This window comes from Ambystoma mexicanum, chromosome 11 (assembly GCF_040938575.1).
Source record: "Ambystoma mexicanum isolate Mex_15411 chromosome 11, UKY_AmexF1_1, whole genome shotgun sequence".
NCBI lineage: Eukaryota > Metazoa > Chordata > Amphibia > Caudata > Ambystomatidae > Ambystoma > Ambystoma mexicanum.
In genome coordinates, this window is record NC_090934.1 from 1,401,685,467 (window position 1) to 1,401,702,643 (window position 17,177).

The following is a 17,177-nucleotide window of genomic DNA, read 5'->3' on the forward strand; positions in this document are numbered from 1 at the left end:
GTCTGGATTTAGTAAACTGCAGGTCAACAAGGCTTTGCATTGGGGATTCGCACCATGGTCGTCGGGTTTACAGGTCGGCTCTTCACCACATGACTCCATGAGGTTTAACAACTGAAGGTGTAATGCCATATATTGGAACTGTGCACCCCTGACAAAATATTGGCATCGGTTGCGCCAGGGCTGCCTGGTGAGCAGACACCTATTCCGCACCACGAGCAAGCACTAAACTAAACCAGTTTGCATCCGTAGCAAAAAGGCCGGGGTTCTTTTCACTCGGTGAGTTGGGGAGAAAAGCCACTGTTCTTCACGGAGTTCAGCACTTCGCCTCCACAGTCCGACGACCGTGCCGGATCTGGCAGCAGGGCTTGGCTAGTGCTTGGATACTCTATCCAACCCTTCTGGGCACTGAGCTGACCTTACATCTCAGAGTATAAGGCTACTAGTATTAACAGCAAACGGCCATGACTCCCAGAAGCAGTAGGGTTTGATAAATCATTAGCATGGTACAGCAGGGTCATGGAAGTCCGAGGGCAAAGACAGAACTGGAGACCGGGGCACACGTCGAGGGACCATGCGGGTAGATGACTTCCGCCACTATCCTTTGGGTGTTTGAGGAATATAAAAACGAAGTAACGTCTTGCTGCATTCCCTTGGCGTGAACAATGCCGCTGCCAGGACTCAAACCCAGGTCGTACGGGTGAGAGGAGAGAGACTTTGCAACAAGACCACGGAATAAAGCGGGCTAGTGACATGTCGAATAATGATAGTGATATTTTATTTCTATCGCGCTCGTACACAAGTGTTTCAGAGCGCGACAAGGCAAGGGAGGGGAATCTTACAGCGATCTTACTAGGCCCAGTGACATTGAGAACGCACAAGTGCATGGGAGAGGCGGTGCAGAAAAGTGCATGGAAGGGGAGAGAAGTGGAAAGTGCGAAGCAGAGGAGAAACAGATACATAACAATAAATAAATAATAAAGGCAACAAACGGGTGTAGTGCAGCCAGCAATTTGCAAGTGCTAGGTTTAAGGCAGCAGATAGGGTAGGTCTGATAAGTGCAGGAAGAAAAAGGGGGTGGCTGTGTGGGTACAGATACAGACCCCAGTGCAAGGGGTGGTCCGTAGGCAGTGCGGGAGGGTGGCAGGGTGAGCAGGCACCTGGGCCCAGAGGACAGAGGCTGGCCAGGTGCACAGTGCCAGGAGAGAACAGATCAGCAGGGGACAGGGGGGGCGAAGGCAGAAGAAAAGAGGAAGTTCTTGAGGTGCTTCCGGAACCAGAGATGGTTCTCCTCAAGTTTTAGAGTGGCAGGGAGGCTGTTCCAGTGGGACGACCCAGTCGAAGACAGAGATCTACCCCCAGCTTGTTTCTTTGAAAAACGACTGACCCTGAGTGAGTTGGAGGTAGAGGAGCGAAGAGCTCAAGAAGGGAGGTATTTGCAGAGGGATAGCTGAAGGTATTTTGGACCCAGGCCCCAGAGAGCCTTGTGGACAATGCAGAGCATTTTGAATTTAATCCCTGCAGCCACTGGGAGCCAATGGAGAGTTTTCAGAGCTGGAGAGATACGACCCCAGGGCTTGAGGACAAGGACAAGTCTTGCAGTCCTGTTATGGATTAGTTGCAGAGGGCGGAGAGTAGAGGCAGGTAGGTTTATAAAGAGGCTGTTACAATAGTCCAAGCTAGAGAGAACCAGAGCTTGGGATACCATGAGATTCTGGGGGAAGGAGAGGAAAGTCAGAACACCTCTGAGGAGGTGCAGTAGGAAATTTGACTTTTTAGACACCTCAGAGATGTGGGCGAGAAGGAAAGGGTGGAGTCAAAGATGACCCAGAGATTCTTAGCCTCGCAGGTGTGGGTAGGTGGAGGGCCAAGGGAGGCCGGCCAGAGAGTGAGGGGAAAGGATGGTGAAGGTGTGCCGATGAGGAGGATCTCCGTCTTGCTGGCATTCAGACAAAGATCACTGGCGTCTCACCAATCTTGAATGGCAGTTAGATGATCAGAGATGAGAGAGGGAGAGGAGGTGGCAGAGGGCAGTCTGAAAATGAGTTGAGTGTTGTTAGCGTAGCACTGGAAATTTGAGCATAAAGTCGCAATGCAGTGGGCTAGAGTTGCCAGATATTGGTTGAAAAGCTAGGGCGAGAGGTTAGACCCCTGGGGAACACCACAGGTAGAGAGGAAGATAGATGAAAGGAAAGACCCAAGTTGGACCTGGGAGGGTCGATCTGAGAGGAAAGAGGTCAGCCAGGCCAGAGCCTGATCAGTGATACCCAGGTTTTCACAGAGATGGTTGAGCAGAATGGTATGGTTGACCATGTCGAAAGTAGAAAAGAGATTGAGGAGGATGAGGACAGAGGGAATGTTAGGGTCAAGGTTGGAGAACAGATCTTCACGGATGTTCAGGAGAGCAGTTTCTGTGCTTCTAGCAGCTATGAAGCCAGACTGGTGGTCATGGAGACAGCCAACAGAATTGGAATGAAGGTTAAGCTGAGAGATGGCCAACTGTTCCAGGAGTTTGCCCAGAAAGGGAGTAATGGAAATTGGGTGATAGCTGGACAAGAAGGATCAGCTGTGGGTTTCCTGAGAAGAGGATGCACAAAGGAGTGCTTCAGAGGGGAGGGGAAGGATCCCGAGGCAAAGGAGTGGTTGCAAAAATCAGCAAGGGCCGGAGCGAGAGTGTCAATGTGGTCCTTGATGGTTTTAGAGGAACAGGGATGAACCTGTTTTGACAAGGCTTTCATAGATCGGACTTGTCTAGCGACCTCGTCAGAGGAGAAAAGAGAAAAGGACGAGAAGGATGGTGGGGGGGTGGCTAAAGGAGGGTCAGCAAGCACAGATGGAGAGGGGAGAGGAGGGTAGTGGGTGGAAAGGGTGGAGAGGAGGTCCTGGTTTTTTTTAAATGAAGTGAGAGGCAAGGGCATTGCAAAGAGCCTGGGAGGTAACTGAGGGTTAGAGACTGCAGCAGGGTTGGCCAGCTCCTTGCCGATTTTAAAGAGTTTGGCCGAGTTGTTAGATGCCGCAGAGAAACAAGCTTGAATGTGGACTCTCTTCTTGGTGAGGACAGAGAGTCGGTATTGCCTTTGTAGCAGGCGACAGGCCAGTTTGTCGGAGGATGATCAGGAAGTCCTCAATTTCCTCTCAGCCGCCCTACACTTACGCTTAAGTGTAGCTAGGTCAGAGTCATACCAGGAATTGCACTTGGCTTTGGACTTCAAAAGGATCCTCATGACAGGGGCAAGAGCATCAAGCGTATCAGAAATTGAAGAGCAGAGCAGAGACAGGGCTGTGTCAGGATGTGAGACAGACAAAGGTGGAGGGGGGAGAGAGAAAGTGGCGGCAAAAGCCTCAACTGACACGCTTTGTGGGCCGGATGTCCGAGAAGGTAGGTGGCAGTGTTGGGGTAGGCTTGGTTTAGGGGGAAGAGAGGGAGAGATGAGAGGAGAGGAGGGAGTGATCGCTCCAGGATAGAGGAGTGGTCAGATGGATGGAGAAGGGAAGGTCACAGGAGATCAAGACATCGAGTGTATGCCCTGCAGAGTGAGTCAGGCCAGAGGGGAGGATGGACAGGGAGAGGGAGTCGCAGAGGTCACGGAAGAGTACAGAGGAGGAGCAAGGAGAGTCTAAATGTATATTGAGGTCACCAAGGACGAGGAGTTGAGTGGTAGAGGCCAGGAGGGAAGAGGAGCAGTCCCCCACTCAGAAAAATGAGGTGATTTGACCAGGAGGCCGGTAGATGGTAGCCACAGTAAGAGAATGGGTAGGAGAGAGAGAGCCTGCAGACAAGGCATTCGAAAGAGGAGTAGGTCTGAGTGGGAATGATAGAGGCAGGAATCCACTCAGGAAAGATCAGGGCTACCCCCCCGCCACCGGACGAGGAGAGTGTCAAAGCATGTGACAGAGCTGGTCGTGAACCATGTCTCAGTAAGACCGAGGACATCAAGGTCTAGTTCTTCAAGGAGATGGCAGATTTCAGAGGAGTGTTTGATAGCAGAGCGAGAGTTGAGCGTGGCAATATAGAGAAGGTTGCCAGCCTTAAAGACCTTCCGGGGAGGGGTACAGATCAGAGGTATGCCCTGCGGAGGAGAAAGAGCCCTGGGAGGGGCAGAGGAGGAGGAGGACAGAGAGGGCAAGGACAGCCCTGGACAGCAGGCTATGCCCAGAAAGATTCTCAGCTTTACTGCCAAGAAAAATGCTCATAACGGGGAACCCCATCCACCTGGGACGAGCAATCTCGTCCTTGGCACTTAAGGGGTTAAGCGGTGCAACAGTCGTCTAAGAATATATGTTCTCTTGGCAAATACTTATTTGATCTGTGCACTTGCTTCGAGTGTGAAAGGCAAGTTTAATGAAATGTGCATATTTAATTTTAGGTTCTGTTCACTTGCTGTGACGTCACTTCCAAATGTGTGTGTCAGTGTCCCCCCACTTAGGAATCGAGCTCTGAGGTCAACATACCAGCCAAGGAGTCCAGGAGCACCTTCGCGGTATCCCTGCGACCACAGTAGGCAGCCACCACGGCCGGGTTGTCATCGGTGGCCTCCACAGGTACCTCCACCAGCGCATCCTGCAGTAAATAGTTCACGGTCTGCAGATCACCAAACTCAGCTGCAATGCTGAGAAGATGGCACTGTTGAGAGAACAAAAACACCATGAAGCAAGACAAACGCCAAAGAATTGCAATCTGATTTGGTGTTTCTAGGGAGGTAACGAGGGGGAAATCATGTCATTTTTAAATTTTTTCACCCCCATCCCCTCACAATGACACTAAGACATTAGGCCCTTTCAGATTTTTGTTCCTTATGTTAAACTCTAGGGAACCTCATATTGTGGTGTATTCACAGCGTAAACATCAGCCCAGTAATGCATGGGTTGTAACAAATTCCCGGTCGCACTCTTTGAATAATGATCGGGCCACATTTTAAAGATCATTAAATGCTCCGATGCAAATACAGCCAGGGAAGGGCCCAGGGCAAGCATGCATTCATGAAGATCTCTGAACTAAAGCTGCTCTGCAGATACCTCTGGTGTCACAGGTAAGTTCCTTTATATCAAGTTACACTAAGATGTCTAATAGGAACCCACTTCCTCCCATCATACAGGCTTATATCTCTCCAACTGCCTGGCCTGGAACCTCCCAACGCACACAATCCGACACTCATCCATCAACATTCCCAAAGCATTCTATCTGACCTCACACATTCCAGAACTCCATCCAAGAACATCACATTAGTGTATTCACAACGTAAACATCGAACTGTGATGCATTGATTGGAACGATTTCCCAGTAGCGCTCACTGAATAATGATCGGGCCACATTTCAGGGATCATTTAATGCTCCAATGGAAATACAGCGCTGGAAGGTCCCACGGCAGGCGTGCATTCATGAAGATTTCATAGCAGCGCTATTGCAAAAAAGTGGAGGTCCCAGCGATTGAGTACCTTGTTATTACCAATTGTAATTCACTTGCTTACAATAACAATAATACTGTATTATGATCACACTAATAATCTTGACCATCCTGCTTGATCCACTGAATACCTTATCGTTACCATTTATATTGCAACATGTATATGCATTCTATCTCATTATGATGCTGTTCAACAATGTACTGACCTCTAGGTCTGATGCTTTTTCAAAACAATACTTTTTCAAAATTAATTCATCAGTTACAGATACTATCGACCACCCGCGCACTGGAGAAAAGATCAAATTTAAGAGTTACGCCACATGCAATACACCGAAAATTATATATGGGATAAAATTAAGATTATTAGTGTAATCATAATACAGTATTATTATCGATGGGACAATGTGGTCTTAATTACTAACAGTAGTATGATCATAATAGTATCATTGTGAGCGAGCAAATTGCAGTGATTACGTGTGTTGTAATATAGGGAGTAACATCTAGCTACGAGAGGCAGAATAAGAGATAGACACTATAATTCGGACCGTGCGCATGCGCAGAAGATTAGAATCCATTCTGTAGAAAGCTATACACGCGCGCATGCGCAACAGTGATTACTACTACCACGATCAAGCGCACGAAGCGCAATACAGTAATACAACAAAGTTATGGACAATATATTGACTATGCTCAGTGGATTGAGCTTTTACATATTGGCAATTAGGTGATCAGATGAGATTTAAAAAAGATAAGTTTAGAACTGTTCACGTACAACGCGCATGCGTGAAGAGGATCAGTGCTACATATACGCACATGACACGGGCAGCAGCTCCTTTGAGCAGCTCGTTCATGTCAGTGCGTGAGAAACCATTGAGGTAAGCGGCCGCTAGAAAACCTGCTAATGATAATTAAGAGGACAGATGAAGGTACTAATAGAGTGTCTTTAAATCTTCACAGAATGAATGAGCAGAATAGGTTGCATACCTGGTAAGCAGACAGGTGACTCTTTCGTTAATACTTGATCTCTACTGTTTATCAAAAAGCTTAATGACATTACTAAGTTATCTATTTTTGGTTAATTAATTTAGGAGATTTGAAGGAGTCTGGGTAGTTGAAGTCCCACAGGTAGAGACACTATATTATTTTTCTGAAACAAGTGTATGCTGAAATTGTAATGCATTGAATTGATTGTTATTTTCTTTCATTCAATTTTTGTTTAACCTCACCTTTGGAACACAGCCACTCCTGGGTATGTGTTATGAATCTTTATGTTACTTATTATTGATTGGAAATGACTTGTTTGATATGGACAATTGGGACATTATTTCATGTTGTATATATGTGGAACTATGAAATCAGTGGTGATTGATAATTAGTAGTGCCTAAGAGCCCCGACGATGGACGGAAGTCCAAAATGCATTGGCAAAAGATAATTGGGCAGTGATGAGTCAGGTAGGGAATAAACATATGATATTTGAGAAATTATACAATTCCTTCTCGTTCTCTATTTTTGTGATTGAAGTCTATTGACAATGATTTAAATGAATGTATGAAGATTGAAGTTAAGTACAACTCCGGAAGTAGAGTCAAGAGTGGGCACAATCAGGAACGGAGGAAGTCCGGTCCTATTTTCTTCGAATTAGTTGATTGTGAACATAATTAAGCCAAGGAATATAGGGTGTATTCATTTTCACTGGTAGCGCCTTATGATTGTCTGGGTAAGGGAAGCTCTCCTGTTGCTCCAGACACGTAGCCAGCGTAGAGTTGGTTAGATTGCTAACTCAACTTCCACAAAGGTGAGTCCCAGCTCTGAATGAACACCATAATTTGGCGTGGCTCGAGGCAAACTTAAAACATTTACAAGAAAGTCATTTTCAGCAACCTGAAGGTCTGGAGCCTTCACAAACCCCAAAGCAGTGACCCATATGTGGCTACCGCTCTAGCCTGAGAAATTTAGTCTTTCCTGATCAGGTCAACAGGTTTCTATTTAGATATGTACATAACCCTCGATATTCCACCCAAGACTTGTTTAAACCTGTGTGTCTGTTTTATTATGTGCGACGCTCCAGAGATGTGGCTGTATGCGATATAATCGCTGGAAATAACATCGAGCGTGAAACATCAGTTTTTTTAAAGGCATGAAACCACCTCCCCAACCTATTTTAGGACTGGTTCAATTATATAAAAGTCCAGTCGTAGAATATTTGGGGAAAGTGTGGATAAAAGAAATATCGGGTCACCCCTGATGTTATTTCCAGTGATTATATCACTGGATACCCTTGGACGTGAACCGAAATTCCCAGATAATTAAATGCTTAGAACTCAGGGTTTACAGGATTGTTGCTATGCATAAGAGGGAATGTCACTCGACGGTTGCCCGCCTGGCAAACCAGAATGGCTTTATTATCAGCATTCACTTTAAACTATAGATTGGTCATAAATTAAGTGTAAGCTGTTATTTGTTTTTGAAGAGCCTGGAGGGGTGGGGGGTTCGAGCCAGTAGCACCATGTCGTCTGCATACACCAACACAGGATACACAGTGCCACCAAGTTTAGGCACGTCCGCCCCTGTTTTAATTAGAGTATCATTTAAACCATTAGTGAAGAGGCAAACCAGCAGGGGTGCCAATACACAACCCTGATGGACTCCTACCACCACACCTAAGTAGTCTGTACATCGCCCCTCTTTACCACTTCATAAACATGCTGTTGTGTCATGATGTATCATGCACAATATTTTTAAGATTTCCAACAGGCAATTTAATGATCTGAGCATGGCCCACAACCTCTGGCAATAAACCTTGCCAAATGCCATGCTCAGGTACAAAAAGGGCAAGTAAATGGGCTGCTTTTTTAAATTGAGAGAATCTGTAATTAGAAGATACAAATGTAAAACCTGCTCACTTGTGCCAAAGCCAGGACAACATCTGAGTTGGATACTGCTGTCATGACCACTGTGAGGGGGCACAAGTTGTGCCACAAGCAGGCTCCCACCAGAACCCTGAGGGCCTTAAAACCACTGCAAAAGGGCTCCTGGAGCCAGTCCTGGCGCCTTTGTCACCAGGCTCATATGTAGGAAGGAAGGGCTGTTCAAACTAGGTCCCATTTATGTCAACATGCACCCACACAGTCTAGTTCTAAGAACCAAGCCATGCAGTCTACTGTTTTGGGTGTGGCAGGCCTGGAACTACTTTCCCTGGTACTACGTTGCCTGGGCTATATAAACCACACCCTGACTGCAGAACATGCTTCATGTTATTCTGAAACCAGCAGCGTGACGCTCAGCGTGTCCAGCTCCTGGTTTTCAGCATCTTCCTGTAATCCAGCAAGAACAAGAATATTCTGTCTTACCTGAGAAAACACCACCCAGCACTAAGCATCTCAACTGGGCTGCAATCTGTGGAAACTGAGAGAAGAAGAAATTTGTGAGTACTAGCTTAAGGACTTCCGGCGAACCGCTACCAGAGCTGCTGTTCGAACATTGTGACCTGCAATAACTAGAAAGGGAAAAACAATATTAGAATGCATGCTTCCAAAACATTGAATTCCATTAGTCTTACTTGAATTCCATCATGCTACGCCACGCTTCCATCCGGAGCACCACAGCAACATCTGTAAAGGAAAAGAGACATATTCAGGTTCACTTTCAATATGAAACAACCGCACAGGGTTGTACTTACCTTAACAGATTCCAGGGGGCCTGTTTTTTATCGCGCTCTCATCCACTCGCATTACCACAGCGGCCTGTGAGGATAAGAAGAAGAAAACACAGGTTAGCTTCAAAATACAAAGGCGCTGCGCTTCGCGCTTTCACTTACCTAGAAACGTGCCTCTCCATCCGCACGCCAGCATCAAGACCTTCGCACCCGAAAAGAAGGAGATAAAGACAGTAACGAATTCCCACCATAAACAGAACAAATACTTATAATTAACAAACCTACCTACCTACCAGCAAATTCAGGGTCACAGCAAGCCTGTGCCCAAGGAAGGCGTACTGCACCAGTGAAGCAACTCGTGCAGCTCCCCAACAAACGTCAAGCGCCCCTGCACAAGAAACGCAGGACGGATAGCTCATCCTACAAATAACTAAGGTGAGAAAAGAACCCAGTGGGAAGGGAATCAGTCAGAGGGAGGTGGGAGATTTACCCATTAGAGACAGTTCTCAAAAATCCTCCCTTCTGTAATTGCAGATTCATTATTCAGGACTGGGCAACTACGCATCCAGGGTTCCAGATCTCAGAGCCTTCCAGACGCCCCCGGGTATATCAGGTGAGCGTAACAGAACACGAAGCCTTTAAACCTTATCCACCTGGGCGTCATGGAGACATCTGAAACTGATCAGTTAGCCCAACTTTTGGGACAATTACGCGCCGAGGTACACGCAGCCCGGCAGGAAACCAATGCCTTAAGACGAGAGTTATTCTCACAAAAGACCGTACTGATGAACTAAGCAAACAGCTACTACAAACACAGGCGGGGCAGGCTCCATCGCCCGGATTTGCACCATCCATCGCTACACCATCATCAGTCAATCCAGTACAGATAACTTTGCCGGGAGCAGTAACCCTGGCACCACCAGAACGGTTTAATGGAGAGCCCAGAAGGTACGCAACATTCAAGAACCAATGCCGCCTTCATTTTCTTTGTAGCCCTGGGGCTTTCCCAAACGACCAGGCGAGGGTGGCCTTCGTGTTATATTTGAGTGGAAGTGCCGGAAACTGGTCGGTACTTTTAGTGAGCCGGGATGACCCATTACTGCAGAACTTCAGGGGTTTTCAACAGGAGATGGAAAAGTTATTTGCTCAACACATGCATGGACAAGCTCTTGATAACGAACTCCTGTCCCTCAAGATTTGCTGACTTATATTGCCACCTTTAATAGACTGGTTGTAGAAGCGGGGTGGCCAGAAGATAAAAGAACCACGTTGTTTCATCGGGACTACGAGGAGACCTGAAGGATGTCCTTGCTCAAGTGGTAGACTCACCTAAAGACTGTGCAGCGTTTATCAACCTGGTAGTTCTGTTGGACCATAGATTACAGATCGAAGAACAGACCCAAGTAGACTCGAAAATCATGTCATGTACGTACGTTCAAAAGATAATGTTCAACGTCCAACCGAAAATACCACAGAAACCATGCAGATTGGAGGAGTAGGACTCCCTTTAACCAAGGTTGAAAGAGACAAGAGGAGACAGCTATAGTTATGCCTATACTGCGGTAAATCGGGTCACTACATCAAAGAATGCCCAGTGAAATCTCCAAGGAAGGTGGTAGGCACTACAGAAAAAGAAGATGATGGAAAGGAATCGGAAAACTACCAGCCCCGGCAAGCGTAGAAGTCCGCTTGTTGAGCGTGAAGGATGAGTCACAAACCTCACATTTCGCCCTACCAGTAGCTTTGATCAATCACCAACGACCGTCACGGTTGCAAGCCATAGAGGCATATGTAGACAGCGGAGCAGTTGGTAATTACATAGATCGAGATCTGGCAACAGAAATGAGACTTCCCTTATGCACAAAACCAACAACTGAAAAGGTAACTACTATTTACAGTACAGAAATTGCTTCGGGACCAGTAACCCAATGCACAACAGAATTAACCCTTCTGTGTCAGGATGGACATCAAGAAGCAATCACGTTTGACCTCATCAAAGCTCCTCAGTTCCGGTTGATCTTAGGGATGCCATGGTTAGTAACTCACAATCCCCACATAGACTGGCGTGCAAAGAGACTGACCTTTCCTGACGAATGTGCCCATGCTTGCTACCCGAAATCTATACCATAGCCAAACCTGAAATCTGTTCAAGGAATCGCATCGGGGATCGCGGAACCAATGGACACCTTACCAAAAGAATATCAGGATTATGAAGATGTTTTTGAGAAGGGACAGGCTTACACATTACCGCCACATAGGCCCTATGACTGTCAGATCGACCTGATAGGTTCCTTGTGGTCAAATGTATGCACTTACGGAAACTGTAAATCTCCACTTGAAGTCCTATCTGGAGCTAATGGGTTTATCCGCCCGTCAAAGTCACCGGCAACCTCTCCCTTATTCTTCGTACCCAAGAAGGAAGGAGATTTGAGGAATTGCATCGATTACCGTGCACTTAATCAAATCACAGTGAAAAACCGCTACCCTTTGCCCCTTATCCCGGAACTGTTGGACCAAGTCAAGGATGCCCGAACCTACACCAAACTAGACCTCACAGGAGCATACCACCTTATACGTGTTAAGAAAGGGGATGAATGCAAAACTGTGTTTCGCACCAAGTATGGCCTGTATGAATATCAGATGATGCCTTTCAGGCTGTGCAATGCTCCCGCAGCGTTCCAATACTTCATGAATGATGTATTACGGGAATTAATCGATGTCTGTATCCTGGTTTATATTGACGCATCCTGGTGTATTCCCCCTCTGAAAGAGAGCATGTGGAACATGTTTGCTCAGTCCTTGCAAAACTTCACCAGCACAAACTGTACGCTAAACTCGAGAAATGCTCCTTCCATGTCACCGAAGTTGAGTTCCTCGGTTTTGTTCTCTCGCCAAAGGGTGTCAAGATGGATTTACACAAAGTAGATGCCATCCTTAATTGGCCGTCACCTTCTTCACTTAAAGGAACCCAAAGCATGCTCGGCTTTGCAAATTTTTATCACCGATTTATTCCAGAATTCTCACGGCTAGTCCACCCAATCACATCGTTACTGAGAAAAAACAACAAAAAATTCCAATGGACTGAAGAGGCGGAACAGGCTTTTCAAGAACTCAAGAAAAGATTCACCTGCGCGTCAGTTTTACAACATCCTCGCCCTGATCTCCCCTATGTAGTGGAAACGGATGCTTCCAGCGTAGCTATGGGAGCAGTTCTTCTCAGAGAGATCCACAGACAGGCCAATTACACCCCATGGCCTTTTGGTCACGTAAATTCTCACCACCAGAACTTAACTATGCAATTACAGACAAAGAATTGTTGGCAATAAAATCAGCCTTCAAAGCCTGTCGGCAATATCTATTAGGTGCTACACATACCATCACAGTAATCACAGATCACCGAAACCTTCAATACCTAAAGTCAGCAAAAGCCCAATCGTCACAACAGTTGCGGTGGGCTCTATTCTTTGCAGAATACGATTACGTAATAACATACCGACCGGGAGTTCGGAATGGGAAGGTTTATGCCTTGTCTTGTATGGGTGTTGAATAGAAAACGAACAGTACCCTGAACCCCGTTGCCATCATCCCAAGTGATAAACTACTGGGATTCACCACCACATTACTCTGAGTGAACTTCAAGATAAGATTCAAACCTTAATGAACCCTGAGATCTTGCAGAAATGGAATTCCCAAAATGAACATCACACGGTTCTGGATGGATTACCCTACTTCGGGGAACGACTATATTTACCAAGTAAAGATCTGCAAGAATTGGCCATGTCTGGTTATCACGATTCCCTGATCGAAGGCCATCCCGGAATTGCTAAGACTCTAGCCAAGGTTAAACAGAATTATTGGTGGCCAACCTGGCGTAAGGACATTGCTCGATTCATTCTATCCTGTGGGATATGTGCACAGAATAAATCACAAAAACAGAAACCAGCTGGCCTCCTACAACCACTGCATATTCCACCGGCTCCCTGGCATACTCTTCTCTTGATTTTATTACGGATTTACCTCCCTGTCAAGGTTTCAATACCATTCTGGTGGTTGTAGACCTGTTCACTAAAATGGCACATTTCATTCCATTAAAAGGACTTCCTAACACTACAGGTCTGGCAAAAGCATTTCTTGAACAGATTATAAAACTGCATGGTTTCCCCTCAGTCCTAATCTCAGATCGTGGAAGCCAATTTGTATCCAACTTCTGGAGGAAAAGTTGTACCACGGCACAAATCGATGTTCAATTATCCACTAGCCATCACCCCCAAATGGATGGACAAACAACAAACAGAAAGAACAGACCAGACATTAGAACAGTATCTACGTTGCATGCTGCATCAAGTGGAAGAGAATTGGAAAGACTTGTTATGGATAGCGGAATATGCATACAATAACTCCATACACACCAGTACGGGACAAAGCCCGTTCTACACAATATACGGAAGACATCCACGTACCTCTGAACTAGACTTCCCCACGACCTTGGAAATGCCAGCGGTAAAGACACTACACACAAGCATAACCCAAGCCTTCAAACGGGCAAATGAACATTTAATACAAGCCAAAGACAGACAAAAAGATATCTAGGACCCTATACCATCGAATCGGTGATAAATCCAGTGGCCGTCAAGTTAGCCTTACCACCAAGCATGCAAATTCACCTGGTGTTCCATGTGTTACTTGTAAAACAGGTACAACCATGAAACCGAGTCTTAACACCACCAAAACATGTGCTAGTTGATGGAGAGCTTGAATTTGAAGTTAAAAACATCCTGGATTCGAAACGTACCAGATCTAAGCTATACTATTTAGTGGACTGGAAAGGGTACGGGCCTCAAGACAGAACTTGGGAACCAAGTGAACATATTCACACACCACGTCTGATTACGAGGATTCACCTGGATAACCCCACCAAACCCGGACCGGACAGGAAGGATACCATGAGAGTGGCTTGGGGGGGGGGCGGAGTGCTGTCATGACCGCTGTGAGGGGGCCCAACTTGTGCCACAAGCAGGCTCCCACCAGAACTCTGAGGGCCTTAAAACCACTGCAAAAGGGCTCCTGGAGCCAGTCCTGGCGCCTTTGGCACCAGGCTCATATGTAGGAAGGAAGGGCTGTTCAAACTAGGTCCCATTTATGTACATGGGCCTTTAAATCCAACATGGAAGCACCCACACAGTCTAGTTCTAAGAACCAAGCCATGCGGTCTAGTGTTCAGGCCTGGAACTACTTTCCCTGGTACTACTTTACCTGGGCTATATAAACCACACCCTGACTGCAGAACACGCTTCGTGTTATTCTGCCACCAGCAGCGTGACCCTCACCGTGTCCAGCTCCTAGTCTTCAGCATCTTCCTGTAATCCTGCAAGAACAAGAACAAGAATATTCTGTCTTACCTGAGAAAACACCACCCAGCACTCAGCATCTCAACTGGGCTGCAATCTGTGCAAACCGAGAGAAGAAGAAACATCACTCATCTGTGAGTACTAGCTTAAGGACTTCTGGCAAACCGCAACCACAGCTGCTGTTCGAACATTGCGACCTGCAATAACGAGAAAGGGAAAAACAATATTAGAACGCGCACTTCCAAAACATCGAATTCCATCAGTCTTACTTGAATTTCATCGCGCTACGCCACGCTTCCATCCGGAGCACCACAGCAACATCTGCAAAGGAAAAGAGACATATGCAGGTTCACTTTCAATATTAAACAACCGCACAGCGCTGTACTTACCTTAACGGATTCTGAGGGCCTGTTTTTCATTGTGCTCTCATCCACTCGCAGCACCACAGCGGCCTGTGAGGAGAAAAAGAAGAAAACACAGGTTAGCTTTTAAAGACTATAAAGGGGCTGCGCTTCGCGCTTTCTCTTACATAGAAATGTGCCTCTCCATCCGCCAACATCAAGATCTTCGCACCCGGAAAGAAGGAGATAAAGACATTAATGAATTCCCACCATAAACAGAACAAAGACTTACAATTAACAAACCTACCTGCCTACCATCAAATTCAGGGTCACAGCAGGCCTTGGCCCAAGGAAGGCGTACTGCACCAGTGAAGCAACTCGGGCAGCTCGCCAACAAACGTCAAGCGCCCCAGCACAAGAAACGCAGGACGGATAGCTCACCCTACAAATAACTAAGGTGAGAAAAGTACCCAGTGGGAAGGGAATCGGTCTGAGGGAGTTGGGAGATTCACCCATTAGAGACAGTTATCACAAATCCTCCCTTCTGTAATTGCAGATTCATTATTCAGCACTGGGCAACTACGCATACAGGGTTCCAGATCTCAGAGTCTTCCAGACACCCCCCCCGGGGATATCAGGTGAGCGTAACACTGCAGTGGATACAATCATTCTTAATCCACTCCTCCAATTTTTCCAGTAAAGCAAGGCTGTCATGGTTCACCCCTCTTGGTCCTTATGGCATAGGTGGCGTTTTCCATTGACGAGAATGTCTTGTGTTCTCCCTGTTAAGATGGCCGCCGCTGTGCATGTCAATTCTGGGATACCTTTTTCTTCCTGGTTGTGTGGTTCCCGTTCTCATGGGTACCCACATTTCCATAGCAACGCTGTCCGCTCTGGCTACAATCAACCCAGCCGCTGGACCCGCAGCGCATCTCAATGCAACGCTAAGCTAATGGTGCTTACCCCTTAGCTTAGCGCTTCTTTGTTCACATGATTCTGAACTTCCTTACTTCCCCATTTTTCTTTGTTTTCTTGCCTGTGCCTGGCTCTCATTTCCATTAGGGACCTCTGCTTTGTTCCTGCTCTCCGCTGCCACTTCTATCCCAGCTTTCTCCATGCCTGCTTTACTCTGCAGTGTTGCTTACCTTCCGGATTCTGTGTCTCCTGCTGCAAGCTGTGTATTTCTTCTTGCCTATGGATTCCTGATCCCGCTTTCTTCATGGTTTCCTTGTTTGCCTTTTGGAACTTCTACAACTCCCTTGCTCCCTGCTATCATCATGTAGGACCCCTACTTCCTGCCTCAACCTACAAGAGACTTTGAAGTTCACCACTTCCTTTGTTTACCTGCCATTATACTCATCCTGAATCTCCTCATCTGCAAAGCATTGCTTTTAGATTTGAACATTTACACCCAACAGTGTTTTTTTTCCCCATTAAGGTTTTTTCCCCCACTTTTGCACACAGCCTTACTCTGGGTGTTACACGACCCAGGGTTCCATACACTGGGCAGCGTGGCGTCAGGAAAGAGGCATCCATTTCTACAGGACTCCAACCTTGATCAAAAACATTGCCAGAAGCAGGTGTCTTTGTCTTCCCTGCACACATCAAATAAGGCAAGCAAAAAACCTGACAACAGCAAAGATATTAAAATGCAAATCCAGGAAGGATATCGGCACATATGATTTATGATCTTGCCAATCGCCTTTTTTGAATATCGGCTGGGTCATGACCGATTTCCAGGATTTAGGAATCCTTTCTGACATTAGAATGTCATTGACATCATCGGTAAGTAAGGGTGCCCAGAGCTCCAACTCGGCTTGGAATAGGTCTGCCGAATACCATCCGGGACCAGACTCCGTTTTTAGTTTTCATTTCCATATAGCCTCTGAAATGTCTTTGAGCGAACAAACCAATCTGTTAACACTTGGGGTATCACAGTGGTTGGGGTCTCTGGATAAGCCAATTGTGGACGGAGGTGATCCTGGCAGTTCCTGACTGCCAGACGTAGAGTAATGAGCAGAGGAATTATTGTATTGATGCAGTCCTTTCTTGTACCATTGTTTCCATGCCTTGATACATTCTTTTATGGACGGGACCAAGTGTAAGTAGCTCCCAAACTTTCTTCGAGTTCTTTTCTCCTGCAGCAATAACTAGTTCCTCCCATCCACTATGGTCTAAGTCTGATTCCCTGTCTGCAATAGCCTTCTTATAGTTGGCTCTAGCACTGACAAGTGTCTTAGCCATGAGGGGGGAATGTGGCATTTGAGAGGCCCCCTTTTGCGCCATGTATTTCTATGTAAACTACTGTTATATCAAGCCGTGCGTCAACATCACAATACTTGTGCGTGTTCTTTTGTTTCTTGCAGCAACATCTTTGACAAGCCGAATGGGAGACACCAGAGGGTGAGCCGTGATCCAGCACCCCACTGC

At 46.5% G+C, this 17,177-nt stretch overlaps 1 protein-coding gene across 3 annotated transcripts in view; it reads right to left on the minus strand.

The window, feature by feature from the left end:
* Positions 1-17,177, minus strand: part of LRRK1 (leucine rich repeat kinase 1) — a 1,071,210-nt gene that overhangs the window by 796,858 nt on the left and 257,175 nt on the right. For all 3 annotated transcript variants that reach the window (XM_069625026.1, XM_069625024.1, XM_069625025.1), the window contains exon 4: positions 4,450-4,621. In XM_069625026.1, the coding sequence (XP_069481127.1) occupies positions 4,450-4,621 (172 nt within the window). The remainder of the gene's footprint in view (positions 1-4,449; positions 4,622-17,177) is intronic.